At 45.0% G+C, this 26095-nt stretch overlaps 1 protein-coding gene and 2 non-coding genes across 3 annotated transcripts; all 3 read right to left on the bottom strand.

The window, feature by feature from the left end:
* Positions 1–3954: 3954 nt before the first annotated feature.
* Positions 3955–4027, bottom strand: trnaf-gaa (transfer RNA phenylalanine (anticodon GAA)). The gene has a single exon. It is a non-coding gene; the product is annotated as a tRNA-Phe (tRNA).
* Positions 4028–6600: 2573 nt separating this feature from the next.
* On the bottom strand, positions 6601–6673 carry trnaf-gaa (transfer RNA phenylalanine (anticodon GAA)). Its single transcript has one exon. It is a non-coding gene; the product is annotated as a tRNA-Phe (tRNA).
* A 4586-nt stretch (positions 6674–11259) lies between these two features.
* On the bottom strand, positions 11260–12801 carry LOC133000581 (G-protein coupled receptor 22-like). The gene has a single exon (XM_061070527.1). It carries the CDS (start codon positions 12799–12801, stop codon positions 11260–11262), a length of 1542 nt encoding a protein of 513 aa, XP_060926510.1.
* Between the last annotated feature and the right edge of the window lie 13294 nt (positions 12802–26095).

Genomic DNA, 26095 nt, shown 5'->3' with positions numbered 1-26095 from the left:
TTCCCTCAGACAACCTTTCCTTGTCCCATTTGCACATGCATCATAGTGGGGTTATGTCACAAGGGCTCCTCAACAAGACCATCTCAGAAAACCAGCCAGTCGGCCAGATCCCTCCAGTTTAGGGACACTCTTCATGGAGTTATGCAACAGCTAATAAATATGAATTACTATTGTTCCCTGTGACCACAGAAACACGTAGAGCCACATTCATTTGCACGCTACGTGAGGCATGTAACCTTGTATTCTAGTGTCAACAACTGAACCCATTCATTAACATATTTGACAACCTGGTGACAACGAGAGGCATCCACTTGCGTGAAGCAAAACGTGTGTGTGGACAGTACAACGCTGCTTGAAAAGAGAGGCGTTCCTATAGCAGACATTTTGACACGTCAAAGCAGAAAATGCTTTAAAGGAAAAAACATTGATGACGGCTCCCTCAAGTGAGTCATTTCAGTCAGATAGAGTTAGGCCTGAACCCAGGGAAAACTGTGGATATGTCAAAAAAACAACTTGTATCACAAAGAAATCCCTCCATCTGTAAAGAAAGTGACAATAAAATTCCTCGATCAGCCCCTCGCTTCAGTAGATTTAGCATAATCCAACAAACAGACAGACAAACAGCAAAGAAAACCTAACCTGCTCTAACCTACATTAAATATTAACAGTAGATCCAATTATTTTATGTGACTGTCACTTCAATGAGCCACCCCACTTTGGAATTTCACCTACCTCTACAGAGACGTCACAGTTGTCATTCAGTTCATTGTTTTGGTTTTATGATCCACATCTTTACTGTTTGAATCCCTCCCACTCTGCAGCTGTTTAAAGGGAGTAAGTGCAGTTTTGTGGGAAGTTGGGTCTGTCACACAGCTGACTAAAGCAGTACTTTCTACTCTATTATGAATATTCAGGTTGAGGCAAGGCTCCATATGGCCTGGCAGTGTTCCATCAACCGTTCTACCACTTGGAAGGAAACCTGTAAATGCAAACAGGACAGAACGGCTGCTTTGGTTACAAAAGACATCAAGTGAACCTTGTCTCAGACGTCTATGGAAGCTGCTTGGAAATGTAATGTGAGCAGAGTTTTGATTAATTAAAGCTCCCGCTCCCATTCTTCCGTCGATTGTCTGGACTGATCTCCACCTGCGGGTTTTCTTGCAAAGTGAATCGTTTTAGTGCCTGACTGGCCCCTTCAGGAATTCTTTGTAACTCTCCAAGAGCAGCAACAACAAAAGCCACCAGGAAACCAAAGTGCGGCGGTGAAAACACAGAGTGCAAACCACAGTGAAAAGGGAGATTGCAGAGACATCTTACATAATGGACAGCACTGGATACTACATACCAATTGATCTTAGCACACCCATAGAGCTGTAAACATGTTTTTTAAACAAACACAGTCAAATAGTTTGAAAACATGCAAATGCTAAATTAGAGAATTAAAAGAAGATTAGATTTCCCGCCCTGTGGTGCTATGGCTCCACCAAATCTGTGCAGTTTCACTCTACGTACAAAATGAGGTCATCCAGACCTTTGACCAATGAAATCCTACAGTTAATGCTTGATTCCATTGTGACAACTGAGTAAAATGAGATATTATGATCAATAGGCCAAAACCATTTTTTATGGGGCAAATGTGACCTTGACCTTTGACTTAAGATTGTGGCAAATTTTAAAAAACTCTCTTCGGAAGTTATAACGCATTTAAAAGGCAAAATAAAGGGTTTTGTGAATTCACTGTGACTTTAACATATAACCTTCAACTACCAAACTGTAAACAGCCCAATTTAACATTTTTTACCAAATTTGAAGATATTCCCTTGAGGCATTTTGAGATATTCTTCACACCAATGGGATGGACAAATGGAAGGACAATCCAAAAACAGCACAGAGGCATAACAATTATCAATAAATAACAAATCTTCAAGTTGCCAAGCATCTTTTGGGAGACCAGGCACATTCAAACATTTTCTCAAATGAACATGACTTCCAGCACATCCACCAATAAACATTTTTACAACACTCAAGTTAAATAACACCTTTAAGTCCTCTCAGTGTGATTGACAGAATCGCAGCTGCAGCAACATTGTTTTGGCTCTTTTCCAATAACAAAAGCAACAAAGGAACACGCTATTGATGTATGTGAGACTCCTGCATCTTTGGAAATCCAACTGTGATTACTATTATTGTTGGTAGAGCAGGTCTAGCGTTTATCCAGACCCTGTTTTTGCCGGCTCTTGCCTGTTTCTTTGGCCACTGTAATAATAATAATTTTGCTCTTAAAAAGGAAACTGTCTTTTATTCTTTTTCTTATTGTTGGCTTTTCTTGGGGTGCATGAGTCTTACGGATGCTGTAAACAAACATATACACACACACTCACAGTTTCCCTGCAGCACAAGAACATATTGCACCTTTTCTATCCCCTCCATTCAATCCCCTGCATCATTAGTTCTCTGAACCACTTTCTGTCTGTTCATTATCATTGCTCTACTGATTAGCACATCACCACAGAGAGCCGGCTGGCCATTCATTCAGGTTTCAATGCGAATGACGCAAATCCCTGCTTGTTGCCCTGTGGCCTCTTTGTACCGTAGCTGTCCTGCCTCCTCAGGCCTGGGCTGGCCGCCAGACAGGTTAGGACATCTGAGCCCAGAATCTCCAAACGTATCATAGGAGGTCCTATAAACCAGCTGCAGTCCTGCTGAGGCTCCCCATGCATGATCCGAGGTCTGCTGTGACCTAAATACAGTATGTAACACATCGGTTACATAATAACAGAATTTGTGCCAAATGTTTTCAACTGGACCTGACTGAAACTCAATGGACCCAACTCTTAGTTCTTCTCTATGCCAGCTCCTCAATACACGTCAAAGTTGGTAGATTTAGTTTTGTTTTTCTCTCAGTGGCTGCAGTTCTTCAACAGTTCTTTGCTTATTTTATATTGGCAAATTTTTCATCTTCAACTACAGCCAAGCAGTGGGTGGCTTTGTGATACTCTGTATTAACTACTGCTATGAAATGTGCCTGCAATTGAGTCATTTTATTTACAACAATAATCTTTAATCATTCTGAATTTATTGCAAAGCACTTTTCACACAAACAACGCAACACAAATTGATTTACAGAATTACAGCAATACAAATAACGCACCTTCCCTCCATCTCTCCGTATCCAAGTATATAAAAAAATTGTCAGAAAGCTCATAATTCTGAAATGAGAAAACATCGAGGGCAAGTTAAGATAAAATGATAAAGATAAAATACTAAAAAGGTAAGTAAATAATTTGATGAATAAATATGTTAGGAAAAATGATATATGTCTAAAACAACTAAGATGTATAAATCAATAGCCCAAATACAAAGGCAGGTTTTGAGTTTGCCTTTAAAAATATCCACATTGTTTACAGTCTCCTCAGGCTGTTCACTGTCTTGAAACGCTATCACTCCATCTAGTGGCATTTAAATGTACTACTGCTGCTAAATGTTATTATCGTTCAAAATGTTTCCTCCTGGAAAAAATGTATTAAATAATAAATAAATACACACAAGTTTTTTTGGGAAAGTTCATTTAATATTAAGTTCAAACTAGTTTTTAGTTAATTTATCATTTAACAAGCGCTTCAAACCTGAATAATTAATTCATGAATAAGTAATAAACTACGATGGTGTACTTATACTATTAATACCAAAAGGCAGGAGTTGACTTTAGTCATTTATGGCATGAAGCCTGTAAAATGGATCATAGATGGTGAATTTCTGAATGCATTGCCCTGCACTGAATGAAGATGAAGAACTCTTGTTACCATCCTGATGTAGAAAGCTCTGAGTTTACTCTTCACTGATTACTGGTTATATCAACTGTAGCCTTGCTACATATAGAAGACACACCATTTCGTAGAATCAGGGTATTAATGTTTTATCACTTTCAAGCAGAATGCATGTAAAAAGCGTCAATGCCGAAACCCGGGATCGAACCAGGGACCTTTAGATCTTCAGTCTAACGCTCTCCCAACTGAGCTATTTCGGCATGTATAAGCGTATCCGGCCCCGCATTTCTAAGTTTACCCACCAGAGGGCCTTCTAACATCAGATGTGGTGTAGGTATGTGTTTTTCCATACTTTACTTACATTTTCTTAACAAAACCCTCTAAGATAGCATCATATACTTGGGCCCTTTTGCCCTATTAATCTAAAAGTGGCTTAGGAGCCAAAAGCTTCGTTGTGAATACAATGAAGTTACAATATGGTGTAGTAAACTGCACTATCACTCCATAACCGTAACCTCAACCTAACCACAACTATCATCTGACCTTTATTTGGTTTGTGCTCTGGTCCCAATGAGGTCCACTGGTCCACGGTCAGCGTTTATGCTGGAAAAGGTTCTCAAGAGGTAACAGGTGGCTTTGCATTTAAAACTTCTGTCATGTTATCATCATAATGATAATTATATCTCACCGTTAAGTCTCACAAACCAGCTCAATTCCAGAATTAAACTGATGGAGACTTCACAGATAATTAAGGATTCAAAAGCAAATAATACTCAAACCCCCCCCCACAAAAAAACACGTTGAGATTGAGATAACTGATCTCTTGTGAATGGGGAGATTCACTACTCCCGAGTCCTGACCCTCCTGTGCCACTCTGACCAAGTGCACTAAACTGCTGTATACACTATAGAGACACTTATAAATCTGATCCGAAAAATAATAACCATGCACTTACAGAGAGACAGTAAATTATACTTGCATGGGGGGGGAAAGGTTATCATACAGGTGCAAAAATTTAAAGATAGAGAATACAGAGGTTATGATTTAGGGTTTATAAAGAGTAATTTGTCAAATTGCTGAGATACTAGATATAGGGACACAGTGATACCACACAGCTACAGGTTGATAATGTCACAGGTTTAGAGACGCAGATGTTTTAAACGACTTTAAATGTGTAACAATAATAACCAAACTTATTTGGAGCCGAAAATGAACTTAACCATTTATGGCCTGAAACAGATCGTTTTTGCCAAACAGCCAGTGAGCAGGGAGACCACAATGGAAGAGGTCAGCCACGGTGCTGAAGCCATTACAGACACAGCATTTGTGGCAGATGTTAAACCGAGAGCACAGAGATCCAAATCACGTTCTTAGGTTGATGTTTTTTTTATTCACTGTTACGAAATGCTGTGCTGGTGTGATTCAAACACTTCTGCATTTTTATCAGTGTACGTTCATGCCAGCAATGTATGGTTGTTTGGAAGAGGACTGCATGTTCACATCAGCAGCCGCTCTACTCAGTTTCCCTTCAGTCAATACATCATTGTAACGTTTGCCTCAAAGCGGGTTTTCCTGCCTCTTTACAGCACTACATGTCTTTTCTTTGCCATTCAGCATTAAAAGTACTTTGCTGTTATAAAAATCAATAGAGGACCATAAACAAGATAAAGAACGCAAACAAAGCCCAGAGGATCAGTTCCCGGTGCAGCAACAACCCAAAAGCGTGGCTCATGGTTCTGATACATGACCAATAATCAAAACCCACACAGGCTCTTTGTGGTGGATTTTTTTCAGACACTGAGACGTGACTGTCAACAGACACATCTTGGCACCATGTCAAGTCTTCAGATTTGAGGTTACTCACCACCAGCAGACCCATGGAGCTGTATCCTGTCGACTTCCAGTTCTGAACATGAGGTCAGATTTTACCAGAGATGACTCAGGAGATTTTTTCCGAGCTCGAGCTTTAGAGCATTTTCAATTACTGCGCCAATCCCTGCAGAAATTGTTTTTGCAAAAACCTCACATGAACTCTTCCAAGGCGTCCTATGATCATCTCATAATGTTGGTGAAAGGATGCTGGTTAGACAGCGGCCAGCAGTAAGACTGAAACTGCACGTGTCCTCACAGCTTGATTCTACTTACTCTTTCTATTAAAGTTGTGTTGATTCAAATCTGTCTTGCTCTTGTCTTTGTTGTGGGTATTATTCAATGTCCCATTTGAATAATTTGAGCAATTATTCATTGTGAGCATAGTCGAGCTACTAGGAGAATCATAGAGTGAAAAGTTTTATTTTGTTTCATCAGCAAAGATCACCTGTAATTTCTCAGTTTCAAACCTCAATGTTTTTACATAATGCCTATGGCAGTTTTATAACCTACACCAAGGAGATTCTGTTTCACCTATGTTTGTTTGTTGGTATAATTGTTGGCAGGAATTCACAAAAAAATGACTACTGATTTCCACTGAAGTTGGTGAAGTGATGGCCTCAGAGCGTGGAAGGTTCGAAGGGAGTTACAGGATTTTAGGTCCAAAAGAAATTACCAGGCACTAGCCCCAGCTGAAATCTGATTGGCCCCTGAAATGCCATCTATACAGCCATTCAATGAATAAAGAACAATTTTCAAAATATATTCATTGTGCACCTTTGCTGCTATCAATAGACCAATAACTGTGACCCGTCAATGATTTTGCTGAGTTAGTTATATATATTTAGTTGTTTTGTTTATTTGACCTGTTTTATAGTTGTACTCAGAACTAAAGCCTTGTGTATGATTATCTGGCCATGGTGGTATTATCCAACATCATTCTAGTTAAAAACTAAAAGGACACTGCCGAAACCCGGGATCGAACCAGGGACCTTTAGATCTTCAGTCTAACGCTCTCCCAACTGAGCTATTTCGGCCTGGATGACTTTGGGCAGGAGCATAAATTCCTAATAACTAGGACTAACATTAGAGGGCGCTCTCAGGTTTTAGTGTCAGGTTTTAGTGTCAGTATTACGGCCAAATTATTGTTACAATCTGTTTGAGAATAACTCATTATATTTTGATGCTAATGAGGATTACACCATGATTCCAGTATTTTTTCTTCAATTTGTGTAAGCAAAGATTTGTTGAAGCAAAATAAAAAACTATCTAATCCTAACGTCAGAGGGCAAACCCTAGTTGCAAAATATTACGCCCTCTCTCTGTTAATGGGCTGATTACTGTCAGAAGAATATTTCAGGAATTTAATGCTATTTCATTTTGAGCCACAGGTTATATTTAAATGTAAAGATCCTGAAAACGAGCAGTAGCAGAGGCCTGATTGTTCTCTCTTGGTTTTAAGTGCTGCTGAATGACTTTGCCCTGCAGGCCTCATCCCACATTCATGACCTTCTCTTTCCTATACCACAGAGGTCTGCAGCGCCTCCTCGCCCACGTAGCACCGAGCCCACGTTAAGTTTTCAAAGGCAGCTTTAGAGCTGGTGTGCATATAGTGCAAGCTGCAGGGAGGAGCAGGAGAGGAACACTGCCAGGTAAGCGCTGATCAGTGCCTACTGAAGGCACCTACACTCCACATGGATGCACCCACTGAGAACAGTCAAGCGTGGCTTCTCCTCACAAAGATAGTTCAACAGTGAACTTTGATTTGATTGTATATTACCACATACTTGCTGTATCATATAGGCAGAGGTCTGGTTGTTTTAAGTATAAGCACATGTTGAAAACAGTGTGTTTCCTGTGCAAGAAGGAGTCACAGGCTACAGAGAATTGCAATACCAGCGTGTGTTATTGCAGCCAGGTTTGGCTGCGTCCAAATGGTGTTGTTTAGCTTAGCACTATATTTATTTAGGCCTTTTTGTTTATTTACACAATGCTCATTAACAGACAGAACAGTGTAAATGAGCCAGAGTTAGTTGTGTGCGCTAATTTTCATCTATTGCCCTGACCCAGTTTTTAAAAAAGCATCCTGAAATAAATTTAACGACCAATTTTAAATTATTACAAATATCTACAGATATTTAAATTGCATTATACGTACAATCAAAACTTACTATGTAACAAACCCATGATTAAAACACTACTGCTGATAAAAAACAAGCAAGTAACCCATGATTAAAATGCATTATGAAAGGCAATATAACACGCAATACAATAGAAAGCCACAAATACAACCACATTACATAAGATGTGGAATGATTACACATGATCACAACTTTGGTTTGATTTAAGTCGATGTCTTAAGTTTGTATTTAATAATTCGATAATTACTACTGTTTCTCAAGCAAACAGGTAAATTATTAGTTAGCGACTGAGAAAAGACTGTTTGCCAAACTTGCTCCGTCTGTGCTGCACAACACAGTCCTCTGTGTGATTGACCTGCTGTCCTTCTCTTATTAACTGACTCCGTGAGGGGGACACAAGGCCATGTTAAACCTTGAAGATGAGACAGGGATAAAGAAAATGATATATCATATCTAATGAAATTAAATAGAGTGTATGTTTGTACTATGTGGCAGTGGTGATAGCTATTGGCCTGCTGCTGTTTCACTGCATGCATGGAGTCCGAGGGCATGTCATGCACATGAAAGTTCATTAACAGCTAAATGTTCTTCTTAATAAGTGCCACAGGCAGCCCTTCACAAAAAAACCTTGAGGGGCCGATCACCCCAATGCCCCCTCCTGCACTCGTCAGTCAACGGTACATTTTGAAGGGGTTAAAACATAGTTACTAACTGTAAACAGGAAATGTGCTTTTGTGTAGCAACAGCATATCTTACTGCAGACAAACAGATTTGAGCTGATGGCAACATTTGCATATGAGCAAGTGCTATTTGAGAGAAAGGACAGGGGTTTGAAGGGAGAGCGCTGCAAATTGAAGGTGAATGAGGAAATTATTATCTCGAAATGAAAGCACGTGCTCTCTGCATACAGATTAGGGGAAATAACTCCATGTGCATGTGACTTTGTTGTCCTCATGCAAGTCCCTCACAACAGGTTTTCCTCTAAAGTCTATTTCTTCAAGAAAAAAAAAATGCAGTTTCACCCAGGCCAGAGGTTACCAAGCTTTTTAGCCAAATAAAGCCTGGGAGCCCTTTAACCCTGGATTTTACAGTATAGTCTATATCTTTTTAATACAGTAACTGTAACATAATCTCCAACATCACAGTAAAGAGAATATATAAATTCTAAGGTGATTCACTGAGGGTAAAAGCAGAAAATGTTTAGACCTCAATATTTCATATTTATTGATATATTCTATAAATCAATTTGTATGGTGATACATTCACATTAAAACAACACCATGAAGAAAACTTATCAAGATAGCATATTCCTGGTGATCATACAGTATAATTTGTGTGCGTTTGTATATATATGTATATAAAGATGAAAGACATGACTGCCCCCCTAAAGTGAAGGCAAATCCTCTTGATGCCACCTAGTGACTGGCTGCAGTAAAGTTCACACACATTTTTCCATTAACTTTCATTATAAATAGTAATTTGAGCATCATGAGAACAGGATGAAAGATCATGACTGTCAGCTAAACTGACTTTCTCTTGGTCAAGTGTGTGTATAATCCCCAATCTTCACTTCTTTAGTGGTAGGATGTGGAGACATGGCATCTATATTTATATAAAGTCTATGGTGTGTGTGTGTGTGTGTGTGTGTGTGTGTGTGTGTGTGTTTACATTCAGGATTGCATCAAGTGTGCAACAGAAATCACATGGCCTCTGAACTGAGCCCTGGTGTGAGTACAGCATTACAGCAGTGAACACACAAGCAGGTAGCCTACAACAAAGCCAACAGCAAACACTAGTTCTATTGAAAATATCACCAAGCTGTCAGCGCTCGAGTGTAGTGACAGTTTCTCTCTTGTGTTTGCTGGACACTTAGGTTGAGATGACCCATGGGACCGGATGTCCTGACACAGACGGCCCGGCTGTAACCGAAACACTTGTCTGATCTAGAAAAGTCGATCTCTAATCACACAGACCAAGTGACTCATACTGTAGACTTCACATGTAGTAAATTCAAATCTGGTCAATATCTACATCATGTACATAAAAGATATTCCACAAGAGAGTCGCATGCTTTAAGCATGCCAAAACTGAGTCACAATTAACATCATCTCCAAACAACAGGTCGGCCATAAATACTATTCAAGCTTTAGGTTTTATTGAGATTGGCCAGAATTGTAGTGACTGAACTTGACAGTTAATTTCGAGACTTACATTTTTGGTGATGTACTAAGCTTCATTATGCTGGAGGATTTCCGGTTATTAAGTTCAACATCTGTCCATTTTTACAGTTTCATTTGAACTCGTTACCAGGGATTCTATTAACATCTGATATATCTTAGCAGTTTAAAGAATAGAAAATACATTTATTCACTTTCTTGCCAAAATTCTGAGAAGATTGATAACATTCACTTTCGTGTCTGTGTGGTAAATATGAAGCTACAGCCAGCAGCCAGGTAGACAGGTCTAACCTAAAAATGGCTTCATTCATTTCTACAAAAGCTAACCTTCAGAAATTATTTTTGTTTTTTTTAACTGAACCACGCTAACTGGTTCTGCTTTTCTGCTTTTTAGTGCTAAGCCATGCTAGGCCACTGCTGCTGTAGCTTTATATTTCTCATATACACTCTGTGTTGATCTGAATGATTGAACTTTATGAAATAACGCAAGTAAGCGTATTTTCCCACTAACAAACCTTTCCCATGAATGATACCTGTGCTTCTCCCTGCAGTCTACACAACACACCAACAAGGTATTACACCATTTGATACAAATCTGGAAAAAAAAGAGCAATCGCAGGGTTTTACATAAACACTGTAACATTTGAACATATAATAACTAAACCTAAAGCCAAACTGCATTTAATATTTCACATTTTAATTGTACTCTGACATGTGCCTCACCTGCTCTCTGTGGACTGGCCCTTGTCAACCCTGACACATTTTCAACTCATCTTCACATTTCATGTCTCTGTGTTTTCGGAATGCACAACAGCCATCCAGCCGGACTTTCAGAGCAGAATTAAGGCAGAAACAATATTCAATACATACAGAGACTTGTGGAGCATATATTTGGAGTGGAACATACAATTTTTAAGCTGCCTTGGAGCATCTGAGCAGGCGGCAGATCAGATCGTCTGCTGGTGAAACAATCTTTGGAGCGGTTATGTAAGCACCACTGTGAAAATGCTCTGTCGTGCAGCTCCTCATGTAAACAGACTTCAGTGTTTGACAGAGTGCAAATTATTTACACTTGAGTGTTTGTTGTGTATGATTTGCTTCAGCTGCAAAGACTGTGCACACTACAGTGACGACAGCAACCTCCCCCTACTCCTGCCTGAGGTGAGGTTAGTTGTGCCCAGAAGGGGCGTGCTGCTGGTGGTTACTGGTGGATCATCTCCCAGAGGTAGAAATGTGTTTTTCCCATTTCTTACACTGGTTTCACACGGCAGTGAGTTTCCTAATGAAACAATAATAGTGTCAGTCTCACAGGGCCTCTGCCTGGCAACGGTCAGTGCCCTCACTTGCCTCCAGCCGCACCTGCCGGGTGGTTTTCCTGTTCTCCACCCAGGAGTTGTGTATGATCGTGCCCCCCGGTGAAGGGTCTACTTGAAGCAGGGACACCACCCTCTTTTTAACCTTGGCGCGGAGGGCACGGCGTAGCTTCTGTCGGGTGAAAGCGTAGAGCAGAGGGTGGGAGACAGTGGTGCCGTAAGCGAGGGCCAGGAACCAGAGGCGCAGGCTGATCAGTGTGTCACTCGGGCCCATGCCAAGGATTAGCAAGTTGGTCACAGAAAGGGGAGCCCAACAGCCCAGGAAGGTGGTGATGATGATGAGGGACATCCTGAAGACCCGCCTCTGGCGCTCTCGTCGATCCCTATGTCGCCGCACTGCCCTCCGCAAGGCAATGATAGCTGACACCGAGGCCTGAACACCCATCGTGGCTGGCATAGCGGTGGCCGCACCCATTTCAGAGATGACCAGAGGGGCGGACGAGGACAGGGCAGGGGGAGAGGTGGCTGTGGGTGTAGGGGAGGAGGAAGGAATGAGGGGAGGGTGGCTGAGCTGTTTGGTACCATCTGTGTTGCTCTGCTCCCCTCCCAACTCCCCGCCATCGATCACCGTTATCCCAGCTTTCTTTTTCTTGTGTCTCTTGTGGAGCCCGCTGCAGGAGGGTCCCCTGAACCGCTGGGTCTTCTTCACGTGGGAGCCGATGCGGATGTTCAAAGCTCTAAGTATCCTGGAGTAGGTGAAGAGCATGACTGCCACGGTGGTGAAGAAGATGGGTACCTGCAGGATAAGATGGTAATACATTCCCAGGCTTGTGTGATAGCCCTGTCCACCGATACACAGCAGGGTCAGGTTACGCCATGCTGGCCCCACTTTGGTGCCATGTGATGACAAAGACACGGGTGGCGCCTGCCCTTTCTCCTGTGATCCCTCTCCGCTGGACCACTGCACCTCCAAGAATGGGATAAAAAACACAGCTACTGACGTGACCCAAACAGCAGCCAGGAGCAGCGCTGCTCTGCGTGTGGTCAGCATCCTGTTGGCCGGCCGCACTGAAATGTCATATCGGTCCAAGCTGATGACCAGGATGTTGATGGCTGTGGAGATGCTTGCAAATGTGACGCAGGCTTCATGGAAGCAGCAGATCAGGGCCAGGTTTGGTCCTGGAGGCAGCACCACCACCACCAGCGTGAGCGGCAGACACAGCACACACACCGCCACGTCCAATATATGCAGATTTACAGTGACCATATTGCTCACTGAATCCACTAACTTGGATTGAGAGCAGTAGAGAACCAGCACTGTCAGGTTGCTGCTGAAGCCCAGCACCAGCTCCAGCATGAGGAAGGCTGTGAGCGACACCTGGAAGCCCAGCGAGTATGGCATGTACCAGGACACGGGGCTGCTGGACGAGCCCCCTCCTCCCTGCTCCTGTAGGACTCCTGTTCCCTCCAGACCGGCCACCGTCCCAACCCAGTCAGCGGTGGCTGGGCCGGAGGTATAGCTGTCAGTCTCCATGCCGACCTCTAAGTCCTCATATATTGTATCTGTCACACCGCTGATGAGCTCCCATGATGCAGGGATGAATAACAGCTTGATGACAGCACTGGGGAGAAGGGAACAAAATGCAGACAGATAAGAAGTGAACTGTGGAGGACAGAATCAAAACACATTATTCTCTCTCTGAGCATCTTAGACATTTGTAATGCAGTGATCATAACCCATGTCTGTCTGCTCATCCATCCATCCATTGATACATCATCCATCCATCCATCCATCCATCCATCCATGTATCTATCTATCTATCTATCTATCTATCTATCTATCTATCTATCTATCTATCTATCTATCTATCTATCTATCTATCTATCTATCTATCTATCTATCTATCCTTCCATCCATCCATCCACCCACCCACCCACCCATCCATCTATCTATCTATCTATCTATCTATCTATCTATCTATCTATCTATCTATCTATCTATCTATCTATCTATCTATCTATCTATCTATCTATCTATCTATCCGTCCATCCACCTACCATATGCATATATCAACCCCAGCATCTGCAGACTGAACAGGTGCTGCATTATGCATCAATCCAGCTTCCAATCTGTCACCTATCAGAATCTCTGATAACCATTTTGGCTCAGCCACAGCATGAGACCTGCAGACAAGCTGTCAGATCCACAGTATCACTAAAGACTACAGGGGCTCAGGGGATTGGGGAAATTGAATGAAGCAGTAATTCAAGTAAAAGCAAGTAATCACACACACAGGCAATCAACTGCCCTCTCAGTGGATCATAAAAACATCACATTCCGCGACTTGCAGAGAAGTGGTCATGATGTTGGCTCTGCCAGCTGGAGCTGAGCACATGACTTATTTAAAAACATCTTAAGCCACAGGAACATATTTATTCAGTGTTTCAGCCAAACTGATGCCTACTTCAGTTAATTAACTTTATGATCTGTGTCACAACTGATGGTTCAATTTACTGCAATATTTTGTGCAAGGACTTCAAATAAGATCTGTAGAATCAACTAAATCTTAACACCAATCATAAGTAGTTGATCATAGTTTTACTGAAGCTGAAACGATCTCCATTCATCTCTGAATCAGTTATAATCCCCATCAATAGTACCGTAAGACGCAAATCACATGATCACTCACATATCGGTGTGTGCTTGCTGCTGTAAATAGACCGATCGCACGGAAGCTGGTTAATTACAGCAGATCTTACGAAATAGAAACAATAATAGCAAAAAGAACAGGTAATTTTTTTCTTGGAATGTAGATGAAGTGAAACTCTGACAGACACAGAATTTTCATTCTAAAAGTGGGTCAGCTGCGTTTCCAAACCTTTCCATTTAGGCACATTTTAAAACCAAAATGTAGTCGTGCGGATGTAGCTGTAGAAAAGACAGAGTCAAGCATGCATTCACACCTATGGTCATTTTAGAGTGTTCAAGTAATTCAAAATAATCTACATGTGTTTGGACTGGGATTAAGCTGGAGTAGTTTGAGAAGACCCACATAGACTGTGCAGGTTGCACTGTGCCACCCTGAAATCCATACAGCAGAGTAGAAAATGACCCACTGCACACTGAAAGAACTTTACTAACAACATACAACACATTTTGCTGGTAGCTTCTTCAGGTTCAATCTATAAATTTACTCTTTTCTCCCTGGAAGCTAATGGTGACGATGGTCTCCTGCAACGAGTGGTGATGGTTCGTCCTCTGAGCAGAGATACTTCTTCAGGACAGAACAAGATGAAGCCATGATGTTAACATTAGTTGCAAATAGATTTCCATTCTTATTCCTCTCAACATGGTAAAGAGCATAGTCTGATACTGACGTCAATATTCCGTCCTATTGAAACCCCACCAGGGGCATGTGTCCTCAAGCAGTTGGTAATTACTCTATGTACTGTATGTCACAAAAGGCTTTTGAAACTCCAATAGGACATTTTGTGATACAGACTTAAACATGTCTACATAATGTGACTAAGGTCAGAATACTCTACTATACTTTGTTTTTTCTTAATATGACTAAATTAAAGTAATTAAAGTAATCAGACAATGCTGTTTACGTAGCAGTGTCTTAGTCAGACTATTGACTTAATCAGGTAAATGGTTGAATATTGGTTTCCAATGTCCAGACGTGTGTCCTGTGATGGCGGCTGGTCTTCAGTGCTCTACAACATTAGCTTGGTGTTGCAATGACAACCACAAGATTAAAGGCAGTTTGTACAACACAGTTGCCGCCCATTGATTATAGGGTGGCCACTGATTGCACCTGCGGGAAATCAATTGAATGATTAAACTCACAGCTTCCGTTGCTCTAAACTCATCAAGAGGTGGAAATCTCAGCATTAAGTGTCGAAAACATTTGATGGTGAACGAACGAGTTGAGAGAGCAGGGAAACAAACAACACAACTAATCAACCCTCAACGATCAACCCCTCTGCACAACTCCACTCCGGCAAACAAGACGTTCGCCTGAGTGATGGACTTTTCTCCCCCGTTTCTGTTTCCATGGCAACCACACTACGCTAAGGGTCTAGATTAATGAAGGCACAGGTGCTACCGTATGGAAGGGTGTGATCGCTACTGAGCTCTTTGGTGACACCTCTCTATAACTAAACAGAGATCTTACAACTTGTTTTATCAGGAAAAAGAGGAAGGAGGCCAATAAAGTGTGTGTTGAGTTGTGGGTAAAATCTTCCACCTTCAAGTGGAATGGTAAAAAGTAACCTTCTAATTACAATACAACTTCCTTGTCTATGGGCTTTAAAATGTTCTGTTTCTCCATGGTTATTGTAAACAGCAGCTTGTGGGAGGAAATGGAAATTCCTTAAGAAAAACATTACTCTTCTTTAAACTATTTTCAGTTATATAAGCAAACTCTGGACTTCGTGGAAACAAGAGTTGAGTTTCTATGCCACGTCCTGGGCTAGTGAGGAAGCAGCTGGCAGATACAGATTTGTGGGGTTAGTGTGAAAGTGTAGGAACAGAGGTATCTCATGGGAGGTATGAAGAAATGAAAGGAGGGACACTGGGGGGAAGAGTGAAAAATAGAAAAACAGGGTCAGACAGCAACAGCATGTGTAGAATTTATGCTGTGCAAGAGCTCGAGCATGCAGCCACTTGGCTTGACTCCCGTTGGACGCCTGCAGCCGGTCAAATCGTGAGCGGACTGTCTGATCGCCAGCAGAGGCTGGAATTGGGAGAGTGCAGAGAAGGTTTGGATGGAAGCTGGAGAGAAAGGTACAGAAGATTGGTGCAGAAGTAGTGGGTTTTTGTTCAAAAGCATCACCTGATAGTTGTACATCTGAAAAGCCTGCTGGAAAGCTGACACTGATTACAGCAAAATGGCTGAGTGGAAAAGGAAGTAGAAAAGAAGGGCGAGCTAGCGGTACTGGTAAACAAGATGTCCCTGGGAGCAGAGGATGACGGGTTTTTTCCCACTCTAACGCCTTACATCAACCTCACTACAGCTGGTTTCCTCGTTACCTGCAGTCCCCAATGGACCATTTCAGTCCCAAAAGACTCCACTCCACTGATTGGCTGAGTGAGAAGCTGTGTGGTGGCTCCACAGGTGAGAAGATTCGAACAGTAAAGATGGACAGATATTGTTGATCTTAAAGTCAAAGAGGAGAGGCAGTCTGGTCATGGAGACTGGAGCTCTCAATGATAGATTACCCTGTAATATAAGAGTTTTGCTGTGCAGATTTTCGATGCTGTAACCTATATGTTTTGGTGTGATATTCATACTGTACATCTTGAGGTGGGGAAGTTTTCTCCTTACAAAACCTTAAAAACAAAACCGTTACGTTGGTTTTCTCCTTGCACTGCTGTTTAATCTCTTTGTAAATTAACAAGCAGAGCTGGACAGAGCATTCGAGTGAAGTCCAAGTGTGAAAAAACAATCAATATGACCCGAGGGAGCAATCTGCTGTTTCACACTGTACTTTATTTACAAGATGGCTATTAAATAAATGAAACCAAGTGCATTTCTTATGGTTTCTGAATTAAGTCACCTGCGAGTGTGGACACTCACCAGGGGGTTCTCAGACTGACTGTGTGTGTGTGACCTTTTTCCAGTTTTGCAGAAGCCAATTACCTGACTTGTACCATGACATTTAAGGCAGCTGCAGCTGAGGAGGTATAGCGGGTCGTCCACTAATTGTAAGGTGTGCAGTTCAATCCCCCCGCTTCTCCAGTGTATTTACGGACTTCTGAACCCCAAACTGCCCTCGATGATGAACCATCCGTGTGTGGTTGTGTCTGTGTGTTAAACTCACAGTCTATGTATAGAACAAGTTCTGTATGAATGTGTGTGAATGTGACCCATTGTGTGAAGCTTGGAGTGGTCGTTAAGACAAGACAAGCATTACAAAATGTCACATCCAGGTGATGCCTTTCCTCTCTCATCAACACCTTCCTCCCTTTAAACCTCCCTCATCACATACCCTTAGGGTAATATGAGTGATGACACATTTTCATCTGAATATCCTGTGATGATGTCAAGTCCTGTGCATGCATGTGTATTCTGAAGACATTGAGACTGCTATCTAATTTCCATGTTGAATTATATAATTCAGGGTCTGCTCAGAGCCTGAGGTTAAAGGAATATTTATTTACAACTTACAAGTTTATGTAAATATGTAGCCACCACCAACAGCTAATTAGCTTAGCTTAGCATAAAGACTGGCACTAGGGGGAAACAGATAGCCTGGCCCCATCCAAAGGCAACAAAATCCACCTGCCAGCCCTGAAGCTCAGGAATTAAAATATCATATTTTTTTGTTTAGGACATGTTGTTAAATCACTATATAATGGGTCCTACTAGATATTTTCTTTATACTACAAAATTATATATGTTAATATATTTCATGCACTGAACTGGAGGAAATGTCCTGAACTTTTCCCGGGGGTTGTATTTGAATAAGCAAATGTCATAGACAGTTGTCCTGTGACCGAGTGTGAGAATACAGCATGAAAAGTCACGGTGAACAAGTGGGCACATTGATGACGCTTCAAATGGATGCAAAACTGGAAAGAAAAAAAAGATATATATGTATATTCAAATAGAAACATATGAGGATGACAAAGAGGAGCCATACACTAGAGGACAACGACCAAGCAGAACTAAGACTGACATTCATTATAAACCACTTATTTAAAATAATTTCTAACTTATTGTTAAGAACACCAACACCTTCAAATACCCTCTCTATTATTTTTCTCTTTGATTCTCATTGTTTCTTGGCTTTTTTGAATGATCATTATTTGTGTTGCATTGTATTAGATTCCTCTGATGGCAAAAAAACACCAGCATTCTTAGTTACCTTTATTTAACTGTATATTATTGCTGATGTCTGGATTTGATATGTTAGGTTTTGATATTTTTTCATTTTTGTGTTTTTTTGTACAGAAAATAAGCACGTATCCATAAAATACAAAAATGTAAACATACATGTATTCTACAGAGGACTTAATAATAAATTCTTGGTACTAATCCCTAATCCTTTGTTTTTGATTCACCAGTGTTGATCTCATTTTTGCTCAATTTATATGTAAATATTTACAGTGTTCAGAGTCTATTTCTTCATGGATGCTTCTTTTTTTAAATTCCTGGCAGCAAACCAACATTTTTCTCGATACTTGGGTTTAAAGCTTAAACTATTCCACAGTTTGGAGGCTCAAAGGAAGACACCAGGTTTGGAAAGCTTTGATTCTATAATTCAGTTTTGTATTTTCATCACAAGGATGCAAAATTTGAAGTTGCTCTGTTTTTGTTGATCACCATTTACCATTTACAACAGTCAGCCTTTATTGCAGCAATTTAGGCCTGTTCCCTTGGGGCTGTAGAAAGTAATTGTAGGAAATCAATGCAGGTTTAGAATGTGTAAGAACGTTTTTAATTACGTTACTTAATCACAAAACAACCACAGACCCGTCTGATAATGTAATGGTTTCTTAATGTCCTTCTAACGGTGCATCCAGGGTCGTGCAGGGAGGCGTATTCACAAAGCTCATCCTGCAGCCACCGTTTGCTACACAGATCTTAGAGATTCTGTTCAACCTTCTTCCCCCTGCGGAAGCCAGAATGTGTGAGACGAGACTGTATAGCATGTATAATTGAAGAGCCAAAAAGATGAATGGCAGTCATGATAATCTTGCTATTCCTATGAGATGCGCTAATGTAACAGGTTGTCAAAATGATACATAGTGACACGACGGGAACGCAGAAGAAAGGGACATGAATAGTAATATGGAATATATGTAAGTGTAGAAAGGACGATTCTTGTCTACACTACAAAAAGAGTTATGGTTAAATTAGACTGGTAGTTACACGTGTTTCGGTTTGTTCATCTTAAGCAGAACAAGATATTACTGAAGGGGTGCAGTGTTGCTTGAAGCTAAATGCTAAAGTCAGCATATAACAGGCTCTCAGTGACAATGCTGATGTTTGTCAGATAACAAGTTTTATCGTGTTCTTCCATCTAAGTTCGGTGTGCTAGCAAGCACACGTTTCAGGTGACCTTGAACAAAAGCCACTGGTGATATTAAGCCTATGTGACTTGAGCTAAAACTGTTTTTCTCATCATCTAACACATGGATGCAATTTACTCAGTATCTTAAAGCATCAGAGCAGGTTGAAGAAAATCAGTTTCTCTTCATCACTATGCAAAGTTATGCAGCAGGGTGCCTGAAAATCTAATCACACTGTCAACTCGACCGAGGGGAGGCTCATGGGGAAGGTATGAAAGTTGGATGTCACTGTGGAGGCAGGGGGCCCCAAATCGTTCAGCCCCTTTATTTTAATTGTTTTTAAATTGTTATCATCGTCTTGCGACCCCTTTCTCTGTGTCTCCCTAACCCCCCAGGGTGTCCTGACCCCTACTTTGGGAACCCCAGTACCACAGATACAGCGTATATATTGAGATTTAACAACATAAGAGATGTACTCAAGGGATTTTTGCGATCACAGCAGACGGTCATCTTCTGGCACAAGGAGCCTGATCATTTCCCCCCTTTGTGCCAAAACAGGCAGCTTCAATCACTTGTCAAGACAATGGCACCACAAAGCGGAGCAGAGCTCACAAGACATTACTGAGGACAAAGAGAGGCACAAGAATAGACGCGACAGCACAAGAGTCTTCAGGGAGAGGGGGTGAGGAACGACAAAACAGAGAGGATAGAGCAGTAAGAACACAGAGCATGTACGCACCCTCTATACAATGAGCACCCAGCTACATTCGAGTGTGTGCGTGCAAGTGTGTGTAAATAGACTCCCTGCTGAGACATCCAGCTGTTATTTGAGTGCTGGCTCCAGTCGCCACGCCGTGATGAAGACAAAATGTCATGTCAGAGCAAAACACTCAGAGGCCAGAGGTCATCCTGGGCACAGCTGGTCCGAGAGACCGACACACACATGTATATGTATATTAGTACATGAATGCACACACACACCATTAGATGTGCAACAGGACGCCTACTGAGTCTAAGTGGTCTTGTTGCTGTAGGTGAACACAGAGGTTGAAAGTCACTTGGGTAAATGTATGGGATTATTTCTTTGCCGGTGGGATAAATGGAAAACAAATACATGGTCAGATACGGACTCCCTGCTGAATCTGACTTCCAGCTGTCTGCCTTCAACACGGCAACTTTAGTGCAGGACTCTGACCTTCAGATGTAAGGACAACGACTACACTTATGTTTTCCATTTGCAAGATAAGTATCGTCATGTCCAGCGTTTCTGAGTGCAGTGAATATCATAAATCTAAATAGAACGATTCTGCACTGTGTCACGGGTATGGTGAGGACCCAAATGCAGCACAGGCAGACGAGATCTTAATTGGTAATGAACTTTATTTTTCACTGTAGTCTAAAACAGTTCTTAACAGTGGCAGGGTGAAAAGTCTTTGTTCCCAGTGATCTTCAGCGAGATCCGGCAAGGAGTGAGTCTGGTGTTGCTGAGTGGAGGCAAGGTCCACAGCAGGAGGATTACCTAGATGCAGACAGGTTCAGTGGTGAGCTGTGTAGCAGGCCGGAGCAGGTAGCAAGCAGGTGGCAGGCAGGTAGCAGGCAGATAGCAGGCAGATAGCAGGTAGGTAGCAGGTAGCAGGCCGGAGCAGGTAGCAGGCAGATAACAGGTAGCAGGCCGGAGAGAGAAATGCTGGAGGTCAGGCATTTACGCAAGACAATCTGGCACTGAAGCAGAGACAGGAGCAGGCTTATATGCAGCCAGGGCTGTCACAGGTGTGGAGAGTTGGCCTGATGAGGGGGCGTGGCTAACAGGTAGAGTGGAGCAGAGACAGAGGAGTGGAAAAATACCAGCAGACAGGAGATGAGCAGACTGTGACAGAACCCCCCCCTCAAGGGACGGCTCTCGACGTCCCAAGACGAATGGACCAAACCGGGTGGGAGGCGGGGGCCTGGAGGAGGGCTAATACTCGTCCGAGAGCCCAGTGTCCATCTCCAAGACCCTGGTCCCGGGGAGACTGTCGTCGCTGTCGTTTGGGGACTCCGACGGAGGATGTGGTCTGGGAGGTGGCCTGGTTCTGGACGTCTGGGTGGGGTTGCGTCGATGGAAATCCCTGATGATGGTGCGGTCCAAGATGTTCCTCCCAGGAACCCAGAACCTTTCTTCAGGGCCGTAACCCTCCCAGTCCACCAAGTACTGGAATCCCCTCCCACGCCGGCGAGACTGCAGGATACGACGGACAGTGTAGGCGGGACCTCCATCAATGAGGCGAGGAGGCGGTGGAGGTGGTGTGGCAGGAACCAGGGCGCTCTCTTGGACCGGTTTAACCTTGGAGACATGAAACGTGGGATGAACCCGCATGGATCTAGGGAGTTTGAGCCTCACTGCCACTGGGTTGACGATCTCCTGGATCTCGAACGGGCCGATGAAGCGAGGAGCCAGTTTCTTGGATTCCACCCGGAGGGGAAGATCACGGGTGGAAAGCCAAACTTTCTGACCCGGCTGGTAGTCTGGGGCCTTGGAGCGGTGGCGATTGGCGGCCGCGGTGTAGCGGTCAGCGGCCCGGAGTAGAGCCGCCCTGGCTCGGGTCCAAGTCCTGCGACAACGGCGGATGAAGTCCTGGACAGAGGGGCAGGATGTTTCTTTCTCAAGTGCCGGAAAAAGCGGTGGTTGGAACCCATAGGTGCACTCAAAGGGGGAGAGACCGGTGGCGGAGCTGGTCAAGGTGTTGTGGGCGTATTCTACCCATAGAAGCTGTTCGGACCAAGAAGTAGGGTCTTGAGACGTCATGCAGCGTAGTGCCGTTTCCATCTCCTGATTCTTGCGTTCGGTCTGGCCGTTGGACTGGGGGTGGTACCCCGAGGACAGGCTGACGGTGGCTCCCAGGAGCGAGCAGAACTCCCTCCAGAATACTGAGGCGAACTGGGGACCCCGATCAGAGACCACGTCCACTGGGATGCCATGGAGACGGATGACGTGGAGGAGGAGTAGTTTAGCCGTCTCTTTGGCAGATGGGAGTTTGGGCAGGGGCACGAAATGTGCCATCTTGCTGAACCTATCTACCACCGTCAGGATAGTAGTGTTGCCGCTGGATGGTGGTAGACCGGTGACAAAGTCCAAAGAAATGTGCGACCAGGGACGATGAGGCACAGGCAGAGGATGTAGAAGACCGGCAGGGGCATGATGAGCCGGCTTGTGCTGGTTGCAGGTGGGACAGGCATTGACGAACCCCCGAATGTCCTCATCCAGTGACGTCCACCAGAACCGGCGCCGCACCACGTCCTTGGTCCGTTGGATCCCTGGATGACAGGTAAGTTGAGAGCTGTGGGCCCATTGTAGAACCTCGGACCGGAGGTCAGGCGGGACGAACAGACAGTTGGGAGGGCAAGCACTTGGTCCGGGCTGGTCTTGGGCGGCGACCCTGACCTTCTCCTCTATCTCCCAGGTGAGTGTGGCCACCAGACGGGAAGAAGGCAGGATAGTGTCTGGGTCGGTCCTGTCCCCCTCCTTTTCCGAGAACTGACGGGACAGGGCATCGGGCTTGACGTTGCGGGACCCCGGTCGATAGGAGAGGTAAAAGTTGAAGCGGGTCAGGAAGAGTGCCCATCGAGCCTGGCGGGAGTTCAGTCTTTTGGCGGACTGGAGGTACTCAAGGTTTTTATGGTCAGTCCATACCAGAAACGGCAGTTTAGTCCCCTCGAGCCAGTGTCGCCACTCTTCTAAAGCCAACTTGACGGCGAGGAGCTCTCGGTTTCCAATGTCATAATTCCTCTCTGCCGGGGTCAAACGTCGGGAATAGAATGCGCAGGGGTGCAACCTCTGGTCGGAGGCTGCTCTCTGGGACAAGACAGCCCCCACTCCCGAGTCGGAAGCGTCCACCTCGACCACGAACTGCCGTTCAGGGTCCGGTATTTGGAGGATGGGGGCCGAGGTGAATCGTGTCTTCAGGGCCAGAAAAGAGTCATTGGCGGCCGTGGACCAGAGAAACGGAACCTTGGAGGAGGTAAGAGCTGTGAGGGGGGCCGCCACCGAACTGTAGCCCCTGATGAACTTCCGGTAGAAGTTGGCGAAGCCCAGGAAACGTTGCAGCTGCTTGCGGGAATCAGGGGCGGGCCAAGTGGTGACGGCAGAAACCTTGGCTGAGTCCATCTCCACGGTCCCTCTCCCTACAACGTACCCCAGGAAGGAGACAGACGAGACGTGAAACTCACACTTCTCGGCCTTGATGAACAGGGAGTTTTCCAGCAGACGTTGGAGGACCTTCTGGACGTGATGTACATGTTCCTCTCTGGAGCGGGAGAAGATCAGAATGTCATCAAGGTACACGAAGACGACCTTGTTGAGCATGTCCCTGAGCACGTCGTTGACCAGAGCCTGGAAGACAGCAGGAGCGTTGGTGAGGCCGAAGGGCATCACCAGGTACTCGTAGTGACCAGTGGGGGTATTGAACGCCGTCTTCCACTCGTCCCCCTCGCGGATCCGGACCAGGTGGTAGGCGTTGCGCAGGTCAAGCTTGGTGAATATGGTGGCCCCCTCTAGGAGCTCGAAAGCTGAGGAGATGAGAGGCAGGGGGTACCGGTTCTTGATGGTAATGTCATTCAATCCACGATAATCAATGCAGGGGCGGAGTGTCTTGTCTTTCTTCTCCACGAAGAAGAAACCTGCTCCAGCCGGAGACGAGGAAGGGCGGATGATGCCTGCCGCTAGACCGTCATTGATATATGTCTCCATCGCCCCCCTCTCAGGAACAGACAGGGAATACAGGCGTCCTCTGGGCGGCGTGGCACCGGGCTGGAGGTTGATGGCACAGTCATAGGGCCGATGTGGGGGCAGGGAGGTTGCCTTGGCCTTACTGAAGACCTCCCTGAAGTCCAGATACTCAGCCGGGACCCCCAGCACATCGGTAGAAGAACTGGTCGTGGCAGAAGGTCGTGGTGTGGCGGCTTGCTTGAGGCAGACCTGGTGACACGATGAACTCCACCCCAGGATCGCCCCTGTGGTCCAATCAAGGTGTGGATTGTGACGTCGGAGCCATGGGAACCCCAGAAGGAGAGGATGACGAGGAGAGTGCAGGATGTGAAACTGGAGTGTTTCATGGTGGTTCCCGGAAATTAACATCCGTATAGGCACTGTCAGGTGGGTCACAGTTCCCAGAAGTCGGCCATCCAGAGCGTTGGTGGAAACTGGAGCTGGCAGGGGAATCTGACCGACACCCAGCTGCAGAGCTAGGTTAGAGTCCATAATGTTGGCATCAGAGCCAGAGTCAATGAGGGTGGCGAGGGTCTGGGATCCCTCAGGCAGTAGCAGGCGGACCTGGCACAGGGATCGTGGGCTGGAGGAGGAGCTAGATGTATGACTCACCAGGAACTCCTTCCTTCCTGATGAGCCCGACCTTTTAGCGGGCACCTGGAAATAAAGTGTCCCGCTTGGCCACAATACAGGCAGAGGCTCCCCTCGCGGCGTCTCCTCCTCTCTTCTGGAGTTAGACTGGCCCGACCCACCTGCATGGGTTCAGGCTCCCCTGAATACCGGCAGCCAGAAAGCATCGATACGTCGGAAGCCGCTGGTGAAGGGGCGGGCTGGCGTCGTCCTGCGAGCCCCTGATGTTTCTCCCGCTGTCTCGCTTGAATGCGACGGTCGATGCGGGACGCCAGCTCAATGATGCCGTCGACAGTGGTGGGAAGGTCGTATGAAATCAGTTCGTCTTTAATGTAGTCAGCGAGCCCCATCAGGAATGCGTCGCACTGGGCAGCCTGGTTCCACTCACTGGAGCTAGCCTGGGTGCGGAAGTGGATGGAGTAATCGGCCACTGAACGAGACCCTTGCTTCAGACCCAGAAGCCCTCCAGAAGCGTCCGGACCTCGGGAAGCTTCTCCGAACACTTTGCGGAGCTCAGCGGCGAAGGCTTGGAAAGTGGAGCACGCAGGAGTGCGACGCTCCCACTCGGCTGTTCCCCACAGCCGAGCGCGCCCCGTCAGATGATTCACGGTGAACGCCACCCTGGCGTCTTCCGAAGCGAAGGTGTGGGGCTGGAGGGCAAACAGGATGGAACAGTTCGTGAGGAACGGGCGGCAGCCCTCCGCGTCTCCGGCGTAGCGTTCAGGAACCCCCACACGAGGCTCCGAGGCGGAAGCAGAGGCAGCCGGGACTGGTAGAGGCTGGACTGGTTCTGGAGGCAGAGGGACAGCTTGAGCAAAAGCTGCGGCGAGTTGTTGGACCTGCGAGGCTAGCAAGGTAAACGCCTGCTCCTGCTTAGTCACCGCCAGTCGAACATCTGCTGAGTTCGAAAGCAGCAGCGCCTCGTGGTGCTGGAGCATCGCCTCTACCTTCTCCAGGCGATCCATCGGCGTGTGCGCTGGGTCCATGTCTGGCCAGATTGTACTGTCACGGGTATGGTGAGGACCCAAATGCAGCACAGGCAGACGAGATCTTAATTGGTAATGAACTTTATTTTTCACTGCAGTCTAAAACAGTTCTTAACAGTGGCAGGGTGAAAAGTCTTTGTTCCCAGTGATCTTCAGCGAGATCCGGCAAGGAGTGAGTCTGGTGTTGCTGAGTGGAGGCAAGGTCCACAGCAGGAGGATTACCTAGATGCAGACAGGTTCAGTGGTGAGCTGTGTAGCAGGCCGGAGCAGGTAGCAAGCAGGTGGCAGGCAGGTAGCAGGCAGATAGCAGGCAGATAGCAGGTAGGTAGCAGGTAGCAGGCCGGAGCAGGTAGCAGGCAGATAACAGGTAGCAGGCCGGAGAGAGAAATGCTGGAGGTCAGGCATTTACGCAAGACAATCTGGCACTGAAGCAGAGACAGGAGCAGGC

The sequence above is a fragment of the Limanda limanda genome, chromosome 4 (assembly GCF_963576545.1).
Source record: "Limanda limanda chromosome 4, fLimLim1.1, whole genome shotgun sequence".
NCBI classification, from domain to species: Eukaryota; Metazoa; Chordata; class Actinopteri; order Pleuronectiformes; family Pleuronectidae; genus Limanda; species Limanda limanda.
Note: the sequence above shows the minus strand (reverse complement) of the source record. Positions and strands in the feature narration are given on the sequence as shown.

What these genes read in the sequence shown, in the direction of transcription:
- LOC133000581 (XM_061070527.1), bottom strand. Translation starts at nt 12,801, where the DNA reads ATGGAGACTGACAGCTATACCTCCGGCCCAGCCACCGCTGACTGGGTT.